The 20843-nt window shown below is 30.6% G+C and overlaps 1 protein-coding gene and 1 long non-coding RNA gene across 2 annotated transcripts; both read right to left on the reverse strand.

The window, feature by feature from the left end:
* Positions 1 to 9794: 9794 nt before the first annotated feature.
* Positions 9795 to 14566, reverse strand: LOC136976019 (nicotinamide N-methyltransferase-like). Its single transcript, XM_067271217.1, has 4 exons — positions 14511 to 14566; positions 12025 to 12202; positions 11087 to 11294; positions 9795 to 10316 (listed from the first exon to the last, which is right to left on the reverse strand). The coding sequence occupies exons 2-4, from the start codon at positions 12170 to 12172 to the stop codon at positions 9884 to 9886; spliced, it is 789 nt and encodes a 262-aa protein (XP_067127318.1). The 5' UTR covers positions 12173 to 12202; positions 14511 to 14566; the 3' UTR covers positions 9795 to 9883.
* Positions 14567 to 16263: 1697 nt separating this feature from the next.
* Positions 16264 to 16620, reverse strand: LOC136976020 (uncharacterized). The gene is made up of 3 exons (XR_010880862.1): positions 16591 to 16620; positions 16463 to 16521; positions 16264 to 16379 (listed from the first exon to the last, which is right to left on the reverse strand). It is a non-coding gene; the product is annotated as an uncharacterized lncRNA (long non-coding RNA).
* Between the last annotated feature and the right edge of the window lie 4223 nt (positions 16621 to 20843).

Here is a 20843-nt window from a genome sequence, read left to right on the forward strand (position 1 = left end):
TTATAACTATTGATAATATAAACATTTTGTTTCTTTATATATTACCTTCAATTACAGCTGCAAACTTTAACACATGGAGCATGTGAGAAAGTATTATTGTATAGATTATTACATTTTTATGAATACACCTGAGACTCGTGACAATATAGGCCTATATTAACCTACTTTAAGTGTCAATATTTTATTTAGAATCATTTTAAACGTTATTATTACATCAAATTATGAAATGGAATGTTCCAAGTATAGGAGTAAGAGGGAGGGGAAAGAAGCCATGCGTGGGGAAAAAATGAGTTTTTATCTAAATTATAATAAAATTTACTTATATTTACGATAAATATCGATAATTTTCTTTTGGAGAAATGTATCTTGATAAAATTAATTATCTATATGAATGAAACTTTCAATAATACATTAGTTACAATGACTGACGTTCCTTTCTTACCCTTTCTGTAGTATGTCTTATTATTAAACATAGTTTCCTAGATTATAGCATAATAATGTGTAAAAAAAAGGAAAATTCTGTTAATTTGTAAACGCAGATACTATCACATAACAAGCATACTGTATCCTCTGTATATTTAAAGTCAGTTATTCGCGATTGAATTTTTCTAAATAAACCTGTTTAATCCTTAATTTATTTGACAGAAAGAAATTGTTTATGGCCGTATTTCATATATCTAATGTTTTTCTCGTGATATTATTTCTAATATCGGAATAAAATATACATTTCTAATATGGACATACATCAATATTTTTAATTCTGAATATTATATTTCGATACTTTTATTTTTCTTCACTAAGAACAAAGTACTTTTATTTTGAAAAATTAACTTTTTCCCAAGATAAAACAGTCGAAGTGGGAACCAGGCTGAAAATGACAATGAGTATATGAGCTCTGTTCGAGGGATGTCAGCTTATTCGTCCCATCTTTGATATAATTCGTTTTTTTCTGTATTTACACTCAATTCACGTAAAAATTATTCTATTGTCCTGTTTATAATTAATAGCTTGTCTTTGTTTCTGTTTACTGAATGGAATTTCACAGTAAAATATTCGGAAACTAAATTATAAAAGCCAAACAAATTAAATAGCTTAATTTTTACAATATCCACTTAAAATGGATAAAAGCATTATTACATATTTATTATTTATTCGTGCATATCGACTTCTTTCGAAGAAATAATCATTTATTGTAAAGTTTTTATAAGCTGAAAATTATTCTGTTGTCTTTGATGAAATTTGTTACAGTTTACTAATTTTTACAGAAACATTAAATTTTAAACGAGGACATTAGTTAAAATTTATTAATTTGTACACAAACATTAAACTTTTTGACATATTTCTTCGTATTTCTTGGTGATCACGTGACCGAAAGCTATTTTTATTTTGGCGGGAGTTTTCCCACATTGATCTTTGTCATATCTAATTTGCATATTAGTGATAGTACATTACTAATCTTTATTAAACAGATCTAGACATTTTATATTATTTAAATTTGACTGGATTAGTAAAATAATTATATAAAATTTTTAGTATTTTTCAGGAAAACTTCAATCCAGGATGACGTAAGAGTCATCCATGGTTCGCGGGAGAATTTGCGCAATGATCTTTTTTATATCTAATTTGCATAATTATAATGGAAAATTATTAATCTTTATTAAACAGATTTAGTTATTGTGTATTAATTAAATTCATCGGTTTTTGTGGAAGAATTCTTTAAAACTTTTAGCGTTTATTTAGAAACTTTTTGTCACCTGATGACATTGGACAAGAGCATTTTCGTTTTGTCTATTGTATATGATCAGTTCGTGAAGTGCGGTTTAATGCTTCTGTGTTTCTCGTTTTTTCGAAGTTCACTGCGATAATTTTTTATTACGTGGATTCATACATTTTGCGTTGATTGCAATGGATATTTAAAGGCGTAAAGTTTACTGTGAATTAGTTCTAAATTCAGAAAGAAAGTTGAAAATAATTTATTTTTTCGACAATTTGCGAGAACTGACCTTTGGATATTACATATGGATATAAATGAAGGTATGTATTATTGGGCTACTAATTTATTTGTGTTTATGTGTATTGTTGTACTGTAACTTAGTTTGTTTTACTATGTTAGAGAAAGTAGGTCACACATTGGATTTCTGACATAAAACTGTCTGCTTTTTCAGAGTGAAGCGGACCCTCTCAGTGAAGTGTGTTTTAGGGAAGTTATGCTTTTATTTCTGATGCATGCCAATGATGAAAATTGTTTTTAAAATTAAATATCGGTCAATGACGATAACATATGTTATAAATGTGAAGATGAATATAAAAATATTTCTACATTTTTTGTTGTTTCTTAAAAATTAATTTATTCAAATTTATTATATGTCAAGTAAGTTTATTTACAAAATGCTAATATTTTAATCCGCTTTAATATTTCGGTGTAAATTTGAACAACGAATTTTAAAATTTTAAATAAAAGATATACTGAAATTTTCTTTTATTTACAATGATTACGTCACTTCTACAGAATGTAGAACACGAGACGACCTTCACCCACATTTCAGTCTGGGGGGAAAGGCCGCCAGTCGTCGTAGTTGTAAACGTAACAACCTTTACGTCATCTATTGTTGTGGATGAAATTCGTTAACTGTCAATTACATTTTCTTGAATTTGATTCGCAAGTTGGAAAAAATCGTCATTACTTAAATGCCTAAAACTTTAAAAAATTATATAAAATTGAAAATAAATTCAAAACTTTTGGAAAAATCGTAACGGATGGAAAATCAAAAAAGAATTTATTATAAATTTTTTTTAAAAAATTTTGCAAAAAATTACCGCGAAAAAAATTCATATATAAAAATATTATATGACAATAAAGAACGATTTTTTCTTTACTAGACGTAACTGTTTAAAATTTTTTTTCCTAAACGGAAACGAGAAAAACGCGTGGGAAAATTCTTAAAAAATTTCCCACGCTTTAGCTCCACAACTAAGTGGAAGTGCTACGGCTGACTGTTCCACTGTTAAGAGGTTAACTGTTTATATTAAAATATGGAAATTTCAATTTTAATATTGGCCTATTCTACTGTATTTAATATTTAGTAGCTTTAAATAATTATATTTCTGTAAGTTTTAATATATCACTGTCTTTTTACCAGTGGTTTAGTTCATAAACTCAACCGACGACAGACTTTTCACATAGTAGCTAATGCTTATTTAAAAATTAAAACTCCAGTATGCATTTGCCAAGCCTTTGTACAGTGCCGTTAGCGCTTTGGCATTTTTTAATTTACGACTACACCTCTCGTTTAAATAGCGTTAAAATTTTAAACAAGTAAATCGCCAAGGCCGTATTTGGGACAAGACTATGTCTCGGAGACTCACTACTAAGCGGGATCACTTCGACGCTTACGGCGGGTCTCGTTCACATTCTCCAATCATCTTTGGTATCGCTGGTTTTGAGCGCGATCATTCAAACTTCGCCGGCCACGGCCACCACCATGAGGTCTTCCACCACGCATTTTCATTGAAATTAACCTATCCAATATTGAAATTTCTCCCCGTTGCGTGACGCCCCGGGTTGAATTTTTGTCAATGCGAAAATTCCCATTTTTTTTGAAAAAAATAATGGTAGCTATTGTATCGTTCGCAATTATTGTTTTTTTTTTATTTTGCACAAACGAAATGTATGTATATTAATAAATGTAAAATGTAAAAATAATCATATTTCGGTAGATTTAATATAAAATTATAAAATCATAACGATGCACCATCTAGTTTCAAAAAGTTCCGATGACAAAACGAGATATTTCCGGTGGATCGGCGGAGGTTAGCACGTGGCGACCAGAAACATGTGGGGAATAACACGGGACAAGTAAATGGTTTTTTTCAAAGATTCGTTTGTCGAAATTTAATTTCCCAATATTCGTATTTCCGACTAACCAACCAACCGGAGTGCGCAAATCTCGCATTACTGCCTGTTTCTAGAGAGTGTCGCCATTTTGTATTTTATTGTGTTTCGGTTCTCGGTTCCCTGACTACCTACGAGTCTGGTATTTTTTTATGCGCGCGTGATTTGGGCATCTAATACTCTCTGCCGAATTTCAACTCCTGATATATACTCCTTCATACCTCTAAGCTGATAAGACAGCAGGGAGTACGATTTTATAAACAAGACATAGTCTTGGCAAAAACGGAACAAAATATGTATAAATGGGAATTGATGGAACATTTGGAAATAATTATGTGTAAGGACTCAAAAATAAATAATAATTTAAGGAATATAAATTGGCATGATTATTTTAAAAATATATGTAGTGGAAATAGGAAAAGGGCGCTATTGCTTAAATTAATATAGATAGTCGATAGGCCCATTAGTATATTATACTCTCCGTGAGAGAAACAAGCCCAATAGTCTAACACCTTCATATAAACTGTTCAAAAGAAGAGAAGATGGGCTGAAATCGCCATATCAGGGAACGAAACCAAAGAAGACTAGTGCTTAAAGTGTGTGAGAATAGAATAGGAAAAAATGTGATAAAGAGATGTGATAAAGGTTGGAAATAGAGGAATGTAGGCACTAAATAGGTTTTATTAAAAATAGTGCTGGTTAAATAAGGTGGCTTGATGTTTACAAACTAAAATATTACAGAAAGAGTAAAGAGTGGACAACAGCTTTGGTGTGTTGTTACAATTTGTATGTTTACGGGAGGAGGACAGTTGCTGAAAAGGATAACCGATGAAAATTGTTTTATACAGATTGGTTGATAACGGCATTGATAATAATGATAAAATATAAACATAACTGTTTAAAAATTGTATATAAAGTGTAGTTATATTATTAAGTTTGTGGCTGCAGATTATGTTTTATAACATATTGTAAGCAGTACTGATTATTAAGTCTCGATGTGTTATGTGTCGATTTAGAAAAGTTGTAAATTAAAACCGAACTGAGTTGTCAAAATGCATACTGTACTGGAATTTTAATTCTTAAATAAACATTGGCTAGTATGTGAAAAGTCTGTCGTCGGTTGAGTTTATGAACTAAACCACTGGTAAAAAGACAGTGATATATTAAAACTTACAGAAGTATAATTATTTAAAGCTACTAAATATTAAATGCAGTAGAATAGGCCAATATTAAAATTGAAAGTTCCACATCTATATATATAACCCATTCAACAGGTGTCCGTCCTTCCTTCCGTCCGTCCGTCCCTCCCGTAACCGTTTGATAACCGACACTAGAGGCGCCCCTATCGTGTGTCATATTTCAAACATTCAAATTAAATTAACAATTTTAATTATTATTTAAATTAACAATATAAATTATTATTATTCATTTGGCCAATACATTATTATTTGGTCAATATAACAATATAAATAATTCAGTATATTTGTAATAGGAATTTATTACTGTCACGGAATGCCTGTAATGTTCACTAGGGGGCGAATAACGAAAAAACCGGATAGATTTGAACCGCTACGATAAAACGATAAGTGAAATAGTTAAGCTAATATCTATATATATAACGCATTGAACGCGTGCCTGTCCGACCGTCCGTCCGTGTAACGGTATGCCAAAAACGGGCACTAGAGGCGCCCCTATCGTGTATTATATTTAAAACATTTAAATTAACAATATAAATTATTATTTAAATTAACACCCACTAGGGCCCCGTCCCTCACCACCCGGTCGCCCCATTGTGGGCCTGGCCGAACCCATAATGGGCTTTCTAAAGAGGCCCTCTTAGTGCCCACAGGGCGGAAAGAGTTAAAAAAAAAAAAAAAAAAAAAAAAAAAAAAAAAGGGCGCCCTAGCGAATGTTACCAGCGAAGGTAAATAAACAAATTAAACTATTTTAAAGTATTTACAGAATGTTAATTAAAAATCATTATTTAGTGTTATTAATCATAAAATTTGTAATGAACGCCCACTAGGGGGCGTCCCGGGCTCCTAGTTTTAATATAAACAGTTAACATTAATGGTTAATGTTAGTATTCCGCAATTTAATTTATTTTCACTTAGACACAATTTTATAGATAATCGATTTAAATATTTTTAATACACAACCGAACTCTGCACAATGTTATTAAATTAACCGATGAAGTTTTAGATATTGAAAGTAGCTGCACTATTTACCGCCTACATTTCATTACTAATTCAGCTTATTCTCTTTTCAATCCGATTAAAAATTAGTGTTTTCATTACCCTCTAGCAGACATCGTAGGAACAACGAAAAAGTAATATTTATAGACTCGAATTGTATAACAACTCTGCTGGAAATTATTCATTTTTAACCTAGGAAAGGTTAAAAATGAGTTTTGTTTTCGTATTTTTAGCACTTTTTGGTATTCAAATTGAAAGTAATGTTTTTTCGTCAGTTGAGAGACAAATATGATAGAATATATAAAAAATCCAAGCAGTAAAGATATGCGTCGATATCTTAGAAGAATGTTAGAGAATGTCCTCATGACGGGAATCCCTCAAATTGTCACAGAACCAAATATCAAAAGGAAAATATTTAAGTTGTTTATTTTCTTCGGAGCTTTATTTGGATTTTTCTTCCAATTAACTCAATTCCTGTTATTATATTTCACATATCCGACCAATTTAGAAGCTTCGGTCGAATTTGTGCATGTGAAAGATCTTCCGAAACCAATAATCACAGTTTGTGACACCAACTGGTGAGTAGGATTTTAAATTCGAACATTTATTACTATTCGGCTTCTATTACTCTTTATTTAGGTAATATAGGTCAAAATTTAATATTATTAATAGGTTTCAAAAAAACGATAGTAAAATGAAAGGTGTATTATTCTTATAGTTCTAATAAATTGTATACGTCTGTGTTAACTTGTTATTAATATTTTTGTCATCTGATTATAACAGTACATTGCCATTCGAATATTTCTGTTAAATTTTTTATAAACAGTAAAACTGCTAATCTGACCATTTTAGAAGCCTGCTCAAAGTGGTCACATTACACAGGTGGTCAGATTAGCAGGTTTTACTATATTCAACTAGAACCATTCGTTCCCTCGCATCACGGGCTTCGATCCCTTATTCCAATATAGTCTATTATAACGAAAATATATGGCTTGTTTTTTCTGTGTGTTTGTGACGACTTAGAGCTAAGTATTTTATATTGTGAAGCGGTTACACTAACTGAATAAGAACAAATAACGCATGAAGAATTGGCCACACGATTAGAAATTTTTGGCATGAGAAAAGAAACTCTTCGTGGTGGATATTCCTACTGAAAAAGACGTGTGCATCGCAAAAGTCGCTTTTGTGTCGCTTAATCCTGTATAGCAGAGCAAGGCAATGTTTTTACATGCCTTGCTCTGCTATTACAGCATTTAGACTTTGATGTACAGTAATTTTATTTTAGTTATAGTGCACTTTTATTTTTTTTTTAATTTTAGTTATAGTGCACTTTTATTTTTAAAAGTGCACTATAACTAAAATTTTTATTCTTTTTTTTTTAATTCATTTATGTTATTTATTTTATTTATTTTATTTTATTTTATTTTATTTTCCTTTTCTCTGCCATTTTATTGTATCCCTTGTATGACTAACGGCATGTATATACTATGTACCTTTTGTATTTCTGCCTGGCTGTGCTCAGCGGTGCCAGAGAATAAAGATTATTTGACTGACTGACTGCATAGCGGATCGTATTACATAAACTCTATTCATAAATAAGAATCTTTGATTTTTTATTTGTACTCGGCCGTTCCACCAATTGCTACGAAACTCGGCAGTTACGTTCAAATTCTTCTAACTTAGATCATGTTCTACATCCCACCTCAAAATATCGATTACTTTCTATGAATCAATTAATTTTTATTTACATTGGATTTTTTGAATTACACGTAGCGCTATCTATTGGCAAAAATATAACAAAATAATTAACTAAATATAATTCTTACAAAATAAGGATATAATTTTAAAAAATATATTATATTCACTGAATTACTACGCGAATTATAATATAACGCGGAATAGATGCGCCATTATGCTTTTACTGCGACAGGTAGCACATAGCACGCGCCTGTGTGGTGTGTAGTAGTGTTTTGCCTCCATATCTTATACTTTTCCTGTTACAATAGAATCGCGCCGGTTATGTATCTATCTCTGTTCGGGGAAAGCTTTTTGAATCGAAATAACGTAACTTGAAGTATAAATCGTACATAGTTAATCTAGTCTTTCTATTACAATTTCCTCGTTTCTTCTCGGCTTTCATCTATCTAACTCCGTTCTCGAGATTTTGGAAGGACAGAGGCAAACGGACGACAGTGGGAATTTGAAAGTACAATTTTTCAAATTGCAGCTCTATAATACCCTCCGGTAAACGAGTGAATAAAACCACCGAGCATCGGTAGTCGGTGGTGGGTTCGGGCATGATCAACGGACTGGCTTGATTGATATTTTTTGTCTATAGTTTGCCCTCACCAAGTAGTGATCTGTACTACAATCTGTAAGATCTTGCATCTGTAATATCAGTAGCATGCCTTCTATCGATAAGTATATGGTCTATTTGGTTTACAGTATTACCATCCGGTGAAATCCATGTACCTAAATGTATTCTTTTATGAGGAAACACTGTTGTTGCAACCACCATATTATGTCCTGAAGCTAGGTCCACTACTCGTTTACCATTGTTATTACTATTTTTACGAATGCTATTTCTTCCGACGACTCCTTGATACACTTCTTCTCTTCCTACCTTAGCATTCCAATCCCCCAGTATTAGTGTAACATCTTGTTTTGGTACTCTCTCTAGGACATCCTCTAACTGACTGTAAAATTCATTTTTTATCTCTTCCCTCTTCTCCTCTGTCGGTGCATGCACACTAATCATTGTGATGTTAAAAAATTTTCCCTTTACACATATGGTGGTTATCCTTTCATTCATGCATTGATAATTTAGAATAGAATAATGCAGCTCTTTTTTAATCATAAATCCAGTTCCCAATTGGCCATTTACACAGCCACTATGAATTATTAAGTATTTATCTCCCTCTAATATACTCCCTCTTTCCAACGTATTTCTTGAATAGCAGCAATTACTATATTATACCTTTCTAGTTCTCTCTGAAGACCTTGAAATTGGCCAGTCTTAAATAAAGTTCTAACATTCCAAGTACCTATTGTTAAGACATTTTTCATTGTCCTTTCCCTCCTATTTTCCCTTTTACCTCTGTTTCTTCTATCCATAAAAATCGTTTTCGCCGTTCTATCTCACTATTCTTTCCGTTCCTTAAGTCATCCATTTTAGAGCCCTCCGGTGAATTTCCTATTTGTGTCGTTACAAGATGTTTTTACAAGGTAGGAGTGTAAACCCGACGCTCAACCCCCATTTCGGAGGGCAAAATTAATATTCTAGATTCGATAATTGGGACAATTTCGAAAGCGGTTCAAAACCATTAGGAAAAATACAAAATATTATTCTAAAAACATAACTAGAATTACCAGGAACGAAATAGTAGAAGTTCTTAAGTAGAATAATAGTAACTTAATTCTAATTTTTAAAATACGCTTTACTTTATTTTAATCTCCAATTTTATAAGATATTCATCTCATATTCTTTAAAGACAATACAATTATTAACGGAATAGGCTTATTAATTTCATACTTGTCTTATATGTCGTGATTTGTAAAGTATATTATACAAAACTTTGTGATATAATATTAATTAATATCGCTCTTAATACAAATATTTTATTTTATGCTTCTCGAGTTTTATCTTTAAACATAATGTAGAATCAAATACATTATATTATTCATATCGAAACCGATGCATGTACGGTACATTCATGTAATGTATCCGACAGTTCAAAGTTGAATTCGACTGTAATTATAATAAAGTAATTTAATGTAAAACAACATATAAAATTCTTCAAACTGATTTAATAGCCGATGATACTAAGTAGCCACTAAATTTAGCAACTGGAAGTTGTTCATTGTTTTCTACAAAAAAGCAATGTTTTTTAACGAATCCCGCTTCCTTCAATGTTTCATTTACAAACTCTTGAGTTACAAAAAGACATGGAAGTTTTTCATTATCTCCAACGTAATAATTATGACATTCCAATGCAGAAACCATTACAAATCCTCCATTTGGCAAAATGTAATTTCTGAAGTTTTTAACGGCGGTTTTATAATCTTCTAATGTCGAGCATGCCCCTTCTAAGCATAAAGAGGTAAACAACACGTCAAACTTTCCGACGTCCGAGGAAATGATGTCTTGTTTCAAGACGTCGCAAGGAATTACTTCTTTTATTTTTTGTCTCAATCGAAGTTTAATTTCATTTATTCCTTCTTCAAGGTTTCTGTTAAATAAATAATTAAAAATTAAATAAGCGAATTATAATAAATATTGTGAATAAACATATAACTTATTAAATTAAGTATGCAAACGTTATAATGTAAATTACTTTATTATCACAAAAAAGTAAAACATCAACACTATTATGATGTAATTGATATTTTATATGTAGTAAAACTTCTCTAACTCAAATATTTCTTTAACTCGAAGAAACAGAAGCACTCGGTGGGTCTCAATGATATTGCAAAGGGATTTAACTCGAATATTTTCCAACTCGAAGGTTTTCGTGGCTACCCGACACCGATTTATGTTAATTTTAACATTCTCGACTCGAATTTTAATATTTATTCTATCCACAGTGATCCTAATTTTCGGATTTCCATGAAATGTACAAACATTTAGTTGTTTACTCTTCAATACAATTTGCAGACAACGTTCTAGTCCAACGCGAGAGGTCCTCTCGCTTTATCTCGACAAGATCTACCTGTAAAACTGTTCGATTCCATCAGTTATATTGAACATTTTGCTGAAAGACGTTACGCGGACTGTATAAAAAGAAAAATACTAGCAAAGATTTAGCAAAGATATTTTATATAATGCAAGAAAGGTAAAAATACAAATCTATTCAGAATCAACTTCTTTTTATTCTGTTATTCTCTAAGTTGACTCATCTGTAACTATAAAATTTTTCCCGCCCTTGGCCCTTCGACTTAGGGAAGTTTTACTGTACTTAATAAATTCTATACGTAATTAATATAATTTCATAAAATATACCCATATCCCTCAAGTAACGCTTCCATTTGCATCAAACTGTCCCAATCCTTCGCCGACGATTCGTTTTTTAACCATTCTCGAACAGCTTGGCGGTTGTGCTCGGTATAATCGGACAAAACAATTTCCGAGAAGTATTCGCTCGGTGCTGCCATTCTGTGAACAGTCGGGCCACATCCTACGTCCAGAATTCTCTCGCCTCGAAAGGCTTCTGTTAGAGTGAAAAGGAATATTTACTTTAGTTCTCGAAATGAGTCAAAACACTAAATGAATTTTTTGTATTGTTTCTTTAGAATAGCAAACTTCAACTCAAGATTATCTTTAAAATAAAAACACAAAAAATATCCTCAAAGTGCAATAATTGGTTTTACACGTTTCAATACAAATTTCTTTAAATTTTCCTGCGTGAATTTTCATATAAATATATCATTAAAATGTATATTATTTATTTAACGTAATGTAATTAGAAATTTAATGTAATTTTTATTATTATATTTGAACAATAAAATTAAAATGCTGGGCAAGTAAACAGTTCATCAGAGCGCAATTTGTCTAAACCTGTGATTAGTATTTTATTTACAATAAAATTTTCATTATTATTTTGTATTTATACGCAATTATTACAGAATTACAGAATAGAGTTATTCCACAAGAAACATTTTAATAATATTTTCTGTAAGATAATTAGTAGAGCAATAAGCAAGCCTGTGTAATGTGTAATTAAAACATAATTTATTTTCTATACAAAATAATCAATTAAACATAAATACATGTTATTATTCGTTTTTAGCTCTGTAGCTATGTTATGTCAATTTATTTGTTTAATAATAGAAATTTCGTAATTTTGTGATTTTTTTCTTTGTCTAATAAAATTAAGTAACTTTATTAAAGAATAAACTAAATATTTTCCAATATAAATTGCTATTAGAATTAAAACTTACCGTCGCGAAATATTTGATGCAGACAAAATGAAACAAATTCTTCTATCTCTACCATTTTATTGATAACATTACTTCGATAATTGTCGGTGAAATTTCGATCTTTGTACAATTTGGAAAAAGCATATTTGTCTTCAGAGCCAATTTCCATTACTGCTGTTGATAATGTACACAAGCGAGTCTAAATTACGGAGTAACGCATCATTAAATGAATATCATTATAACAATAACGAGTAAAAAGTAATATTGACCTATATATAAATATAATAACAAACGGGATAACTATAAAAAAAAATATTAAATTGATTTATGCAATTATGATAGTATCTACTTTAATGATTTAAGTCGATTGTGTAGCGAAGGAATTTGTCTTTTCGTAAGTTCAAATCAAATTCAAATCTATTTTGAACGTACGAAATTTAACATATAAAAATTAATTTATATTTAAAATTTATTTGAAAATATTTTTAAAATGTATGAAATTCTAACATAATCCGGTGCCAGAATAAAATACAATAAATAAAAATATAAATTCAAACATATGGCAATAAATTTAGAAAAGAAAAATGTGGTATATAGATTTAATTTTAAGTGCAATTGCAGTTCTATAAATACAAATGTATATTGTTTATTTTAAAAAAAATCTTTCGAAAGATTGATAAAAATCTAATTTAAAAAGAGATTTTTAATGCAACAGATATTTTTAAAAAATGAATAAAAATTGCTGTGTTTTAGTCTTGATCTCTGATTTAATATGGACATTTGGAAGAAAAAAGACGTGAGGTTTTCCACTAGATTTACGTTTTAAAACTGAATTTTAATCCAAATGTATATGTGGAAGCAACCTGTCGCGAGTTAAAAAGATGCCGCGATTGCGAAACCTTGTAATAACGAGGAAGATGAAATTAGTATTCCTGTTGTTAGAATAATAAATATAGCGAGCGACTCGTTCGAAAGACAGATATAGGAACATATAGAAATTAATTAAAATAAATAAAAAGATGGGAATATTAATAAACTAGCAGATTGGCCCGGCGTTGCTCGGGCAAATGTAATGATAGCGAAGATTAAGATTATTACGTAATAGTCACAGAAGAAAAAGAGTAATTTCATCAACAAACTAAATATTTCTAATGAAAGGTCGAATTTGAAAATCGAATATTGTAATATCGTTCGATTTTCATCGAATGTTCTAAAGAAGAAGGGTCGGGAAAAACCGAATCAATCTGTTTAAATTTGAAAATCAAATATGTTCTAACATATTAGTCTTTTTTTTTTTTTTCCTCCAGCGCCCGTGAATCTTGCACGTCGCTTTTTCTTGTTCTCCATTGTTACTTAACACTTCCATTGTTGATGGAAGTGTTAAGACTTAATCCTGTCCCCCTCCCCCGTGGAGAAGAATTTCGAAAAATCCCTTCTTAGTGTGCGTTTTCGTGACGTACCCTAACTGTGTACCAAATTTCAACTTTCAACTCCTAACCGTTTGGGCTCTGCGCTTATGATGATGATGATGATTATTATTATTATTATTAACTCGTCTCGATTATATATATAGATGGTAGTAAGACTGGTAGAATTGAAATATTGGTATAATTATTTAAACAACAGAGAAAGCGGTAATTAACTAGGTCTGAGGTATGATGTCAAGTTAATTGTTGCATTGGAGTATTGTATTGTACAATAATATATATAGGTCGTTGGAGTTTTATTGTAAGTAATATACTATGTTCCGTCCTTTATGTGGTGCAGCGGCAGGCGGTTCTGATTAACTGTAAATGAACTTGTCCAAACAGAAATTACACAGATGAGCGTTACGATTCTAATCCTACCAAGGGTCTACAGGGGAAGACACTACTAATTTGGAGTGGAGAGTATATATTTTAAATTAAATAAATTGAAAATATGACTAAAATTGCAGCCCGATATGGTGACAATGTCACAATAAATAATTGCTCGTTCATATTAGAGAGGTGATTTTCAACCGAAGTGCCGCAAAAAATCGTAGGTGTGTCGCGAAGTTTTGAAGGTTATTAAATAAAGTATATAGTTAATCGTTTTCTCGGAAATGCGAACTTTTCAATTATTTTTGAGCTTATTATAAGTAACATTCAGTTCTATTGGTGAAATCTTCCCGAGATTTTTGCAGAACATAAATACTCCAAGGATCAGTACAACTATGATATAAAACTGTGATATAAAAGTGGCGCGTACGCGGTTTTCGTGTATCAGCAACGATGTAGAAATTACGTAATTTATGACTTTAGTTGTACACAAAGATCAAATAAAGTATATGCCCAAAAGAAGTACAAATAAGAATTATGTCTTTATGTAAGGTTCAAAAAGTTACCAGCTACCTCGAAATATAAATTAATTTTAAATTATCAATATATAAAACAAAGGCGCATACTGACATATTTTGAATTGATATTTAATAGATTTATATCAGAAAACTATTTCTAATTTTACATTATTGAAAGTTTTCAACTTACCACAGACTCGAGAAGTGTTAACAAACGTTTCTAGATTGAATTTCAAGTCAACAGATTTCGCAAGCAATGTAGAAATATTATTATATTATCAGTTTTCGATTTTAAAATGAAAGTTTAAGAATTATCTACTTATCTTCATCTTATCAAATTTAAAGAGGCGTAGCGAGGGAGGACAGACAGATAAAAAATGTTCTGAGTGCTAAGTACTGAGATTTATAATAGACGAATAACAATTTTAAAAATCTGGCCACGAAAAATTATATATTATGCTAATATTAATATTGAAGATGTTAAAATTTGCTGATTTATTCATATTTAGTGCATTATGATAAAATGTGTACAGTTATACAGCTGTAATCAAAAGTAAGTAGTTGGGTGAAAATAATGGCAACTGGTAACACTAAACGTGGTTTTTTGAGTTACCTGCGGATGCAAATTTACCAACAGTTGCGTGTGAAACTACGCAAATACTTAGAACAACACCATAATATCCATTATGTCGGTTTATGGCAAGTAAAATTTGAAGAACAATGCCTATGTGATCTAAAACGACCTGTTCAAAAGTAAGTAGTCACATCCATAATTCGTCATTCAAATTCGAAAAGGAATCAACTTGATTAGTCAAAGTCCTTTTAACACAGCTAGAAAGCGAATACGCGAATTTTCAGTAAAGTTAATAAATAAAATCGTGTGTGGCTCCATCTGTTACGAAATTTCGCTATAAAAAGTTTTATAATTTTAATTATTACCGAATGGCAAAAGCTTAATTTTAAGGATAAAGATCGGTTTCATAAAACAATAAATTGTAAACGTTACTAATGTATAACATTTTCATTAAGTCTCACCCACTCGAGATATGACACATGACTTTCAATTTCCCTACCTTTTTGCATCAGAATTTAATGATTAGATGCCAACATCCACGAAATGTTTTTTTAATTTTTGGGTTAAGGAGGTCTCAAAACGTGGAAATTTGCATAAAACTCAGAGGCTCAAATTTGACACGATTCCAATAGTTTTTTTGTTATGTACACATAACATCATCGAATGTAAAAGTGCATAAAGTTCATGCTGTGACTGTAATAACACAGTTCGTGAATATCAAACTAAATTTAAAAAAAAATTAATTTCGTGGTGGTAAATAGAATTAGGAAAGTCGATCGTTTAAAAAGATAAGCATTCACCATGAGAACTAAAATTGGGAAATTTATAAAAAGCGGAATAGATCATTTCGGGTTAAAAGAAATTCGTATATTACGCTTTCAATATTACATCAGTCAATTAATAAAAAAAGATATAATATTCAGTTTTATTTACTATATAATATGATATTTTTAAAATAAATCGTTAGAATCAGGAACATGGATACTGTTTCAAATTTTATCAACACAGCATAGACCCTCTCGCATCAGTTCAGTTAGAATATAAAAAAAAGGATAATTAATTTTAATAAAATTATTACACGAATTTCTAATTTGCTCTTAAATATTTATTAATTCAATAAAATTAAAAATTATACTTTATTTAGGAATATAAATTAACAGAAAATGCATTTATTTTAAATTAAGTGCATTATAATATTTGGATATAATAAGGACGTTTCTGTATCGTAAACGTTATTTAGCAGTAAATTAGGAATGTAGAGAATTATTGTAAAAATTTCCAATTGAATTTAACCCCCCATTCCATAATCTGGTCTACGAAATCTTCTACCTCCCTCTCTTCCAAAGTCACGAGAATGGCCACCCCTGCTTGCAATGTTCCTCTTCCGTCTTTAGTTTTCCAAGTTTTCCCAGCATCAACTCTGATTCCAGTTCGACGATTCCGTCCGTCTCGTCTTTCGTGCTCTATTTTAACTCCAACATCTCTCTGTTATCACAAAAATAAATATTTAAAATTCTATAATTTATATTCTTAAAATTTGATGAAAATTGTATGAAATTTGAATTTACTTTTTGTTAATTGATTAACTCTTCTTTTGCTTCGTATATCCGAATTAAGCTTAAATTCGCTGAAAATATCGAAGAAAAACTTTATAAAATATTAAAAATTAAATAAAATATGTAAGAATTTTACTTACCTACGAGAAGAGCGATGAAGAAATGAGGGTGAGGGATACGGATGTGTTTTATGAATTAATTTTAACACGTACAGAATTTATTAAGAATTTTTTAAACTTACATAAAATAGCACATGTGTAGTTAATTTTTAAAAGATAACAACAATAATTTGAGTTAATTATCTAAGATTAGTGAAATTAATGAAACTCCAATAACTGTAGCGCATATTTGTTGAACTGTACTTAGTATAACAGTACAGAGTCTCTTATAACAATAGCATATGTTATATATTAAAATAAATGCCAAAAATACGTGCTTGTAGGTCGATTTTAATATACTTTTGTTATTCAGAATAATGGATATAGTGCACAATTTGTACATATCCTAATGGTGCAGTTTGTACATATCGGTCTCTTTCACTTACTGGCATGTTTTCTTTGTCTATTTTTAAAGCAACACTTCTTCCATTTCCCACAATTATTAACTTCATATTACCTTTTAGAAGGATTTATAATTATAATAAAAACATAAGAACACTACTTATATTCTGCAGAAGAAAAACGCTGTCCGAAAAAATCAACAACGTACAGAGTATGATACGGATTAGACTGACCTGAATACACTATAAATAGACAATTATAAGGATTAGAGTAAAACCCTTCAAGACCTAGCTCGTACTTAGATTATAAAAATATCGGTATGTTCAGAGTTACGTACTACACTACACTTACCGGTTTAAACTCTGATCTGACCTTCTTATAATAGTTAAATAAAATCTAGAAAATAGCTAAATTCCAGACGAAACAATCTAGATTTAGATGAGAAAAATAGATTCTAAAGTGACAATCCTGCCCAACACGTGGTAAAGACTTCAATGTTTTGACTTAAAAACAGTAGTGCCTGTCATTGCCACCAAGAGTGTTGTATCTAAGGTCACAGCCACTCTATGTAGTATATTTTAACTCGTTGGTTAGGCGCTATCACATTATAACAATTTAATAAATATTAATTTATTACAATTATTAATGTAGATAAGAAATGGCGCCTAACGTCTACCTCTAATACCAAATTACTTAGTATGTAATTATTTATTAATAGTAGCAAAAACTAGCCGATTAATTACGGCGATCGTTTGGTTTATTAATATTAATTACAACAATTTGGGGCGCACAATGTTATAAAAGAAACAAACGTCGATCGAAATGATCAACACCTATGACATTCACTCGAATTTTGATAGTTTTGCAGAAATATGTTTCATCAACAGCCAATTATAAAAAGTAGCGATGAATAAATTCCTTATTGTAGCGGTTCAAACAGTGGTTAAATCGTGACTCCATGGCGTTTCGAAACTTCGACTTACGGCCAATCTTTTCACTATGATAATTACAGTATAGGACAGCTGAATTCTTCAAGAGGAAACACGCAATCTAGGAGGGACTACGAGAGGAAGGTAAATGCAAGCAGCTTCGATGTCTTCACTTTATTCAAAATTATCAGCCATTAGTTCCGCGGAGTTTATCACCGTTTCAACGTAAAAAACCCACTACCAATGTGAGAAAATGTTGATTAGGACCGTGATTTTTTGATGATCGACACGATAAAGCGATAGCTTGAGGACTAACGGAAGCGAAAAAAAATAGTGTTAGTTATATGTCATTAGTTCCAAGATGAAATAAGTTAGACAATATACAGTATGTACAGAAAAACAGAGATAACGGGAACTATTCAACGAGTTCCATTGTAATTATTATAGTCAAAGATCATTTATACGATATTACATTTTAATTGTTGCCGGATTGCTTGAAATGACTTCCTCTCGCATAATGTAACTAAATGCATAAAAAATAAAGTTCAAACGAAAATAAGACATTAAGCAAAATAAAATAAACTGTTAGTGAGTTTATTCCATATAATTAATTTATTAAGTTTGGAGTACGAGGCACCATTGTATATATAAATGAGAATGTTTCTTTCTTTGTTTGTTCGCTATGCACACTTAAGCCGTTCGACCAATTGCTACGAAACTTGACAGTTACGTTAACATACTCCTAACTTAGATAATGTCGTACATACCACTTCAAAATATTAATTGGATTTCTATACATTAATTACTTTTTGTTTACATTAGATTTGTTGGCTGTACATGTACAGCCATCTGTGGCAAAGATTTTTTATAAAAATAAGAAACAGTATAATTTATACAAAGAAGGATATAATTAATAAAAACAAATATAGACGCACTGTATCGTTACTGCCACAGGTAGCAATCACAAACATCCAGTCAAAAGACTTACACTGTAAAAACTGTGTAAGTATTTGGTTTTCCACATCTAACAACTGAGTTTTTCATTTCTGAATAGCACTTTCTTTATTGTAATATTTTTTCCATAAAATTCACTATTTACGAGGACATATTTCCCCACGTAGTTTATAGGCATTCTGATAACGTTCTTAAAATGAGTTATACTACATAACTCATTTTAAGAACATTATCAGAGTGCCACATTTTTCAAATTTACAATTAATGAGTTATACCATATTTTTTAAATTTACAATTAATAACGCCAGGTGAAACAATTACTGCGACAGGTAGCTTTATAAACCCGGACAACGCCGGGTGTAAAAAGCTAGTTAATAAATAATTTATGATTTATACTCGTCGATAAGAAAGTATTTGTTGCACGAATTAATATCTCTTTATTCATAAAAATAAAAAAATTATATAGGGTGATTTGCTCTCTAGGAAATCCAAACATTCCTCCAAAACTTTGTGGGTTCTATAAGAGGCCATTTTCAACGTTGCTTTAGCATGATCTTCTGCAACATACGAGATAAGTAAGTATGTATAAATTTTCGTTGGTACAGTGGCTCTTTATCGTATGGACAAAAAGAGAAATCGATTGGGGCCCCCACTAACAACAGTCCAAAACCAATCTTTTATACTCATTACTGTAGTAAGTTCTGTACACGATGTTAGTCACTTAGAAAATATCACTTCGATTTTAACGAAATATGATCTAGATATTCAAAACTGTCGCGGACAATGCAGTCAGTATGTCCGGGATCTACAGCGGTTTACAAGAGAAGATTAATAGCCATAATAAATCTAAACTTTATATTCTTTGTAGGGCTCATAGTCTAAATTTAGTAGGAAATTCAGCTGCGGAGCTTGTCCAAAAACACTCAACTTTCTTTTAATTTTATTTAAAAAGTATTTTCATTTTTTTCATAAAGAGGTGGAGCATTTTAACGAAAGCAACTACAAAAGAAAATGTAACATCAAAAAACAAATTGTGCTGCAAGATGGTCCTCCAAAGCACATGCAATTTTTGCCGTTAAGATGAAAAATTTTACATAAAGCATCTTTCATAGCCTTTTTCGCCATGAAAGATGCTTTATGGAAAATTTTTGAAGATTGTAATAAAAGCCTCGTAACAATATTAGAAGTAAAAATGCTCTATGAATCTTTCAAAATTTTTAACATTTTCTGGTTAATGTTACCTATGGTTCCAAAATGGTGGCTGGTCTCTGATTCCAGCAAATAGAAGAAAGGAAACAGTGGGACTACGTTCTAACCTAACCTAACCTATTCTAATAATTTGGTTGATAATAATTATAGTAATTTATTAAAATAGGTTAGGTTAGATTAGAACGTGGTCCTCACTGTTTCCTTTCTTCTATTTGCTGGAATCAGAGACCAGCCACCATTTTGGAACCATAGGTAACATTAACCCATTTTCTTTTCATATGGTATTTAATTCTACAAACATTAAATGTTACTAGTAAAAATCTTCAAACTAAAAATTCGGATTTACAAAATGTCGTAAACCTTTTAAAATAATTTCATTATATATATATCAGAAGATATTTGGAATAACTGTAAAATTTTTCATACTATCGAACCAGAATGTAATGAATTAGCAAACAATAAAAATTATGATGGGATAAAATTGAAATACAAAAGAGCAAATTACAAGAGGCCAAGAAGCATTTACTGTAAATTGTTTATATGTAATCTGTAATCAACTGTTATCAGAAATTAACACGTCTCGTTTTTAGAGCTCGTTTCTTTCCTGAAACCAGCAAATTATTCAAACCTTTAAAAATTGCAATTATTTCGAAGTTTTTGTATTTTAAAACGATTATTGTATATCACGATTTACTTTAATATTAATTAATATCTTACAGAAACCAATTTAGAAGGTAACCAATATTTTTTATTTAAAATTTATGGTGAAAACATTTTTTTTTCATTGTTAGTTCGCAGATA

The sequence above is a fragment of the Centruroides vittatus genome, unplaced genomic scaffold (genome assembly GCF_030686945.1).
Source record: "Centruroides vittatus isolate TY-2023 unplaced genomic scaffold, ASM3068694v2 contig_392, whole genome shotgun sequence".
NCBI classification, from domain to species: Eukaryota; Metazoa; Arthropoda; class Arachnida; order Scorpiones; family Buthidae; genus Centruroides; species Centruroides vittatus.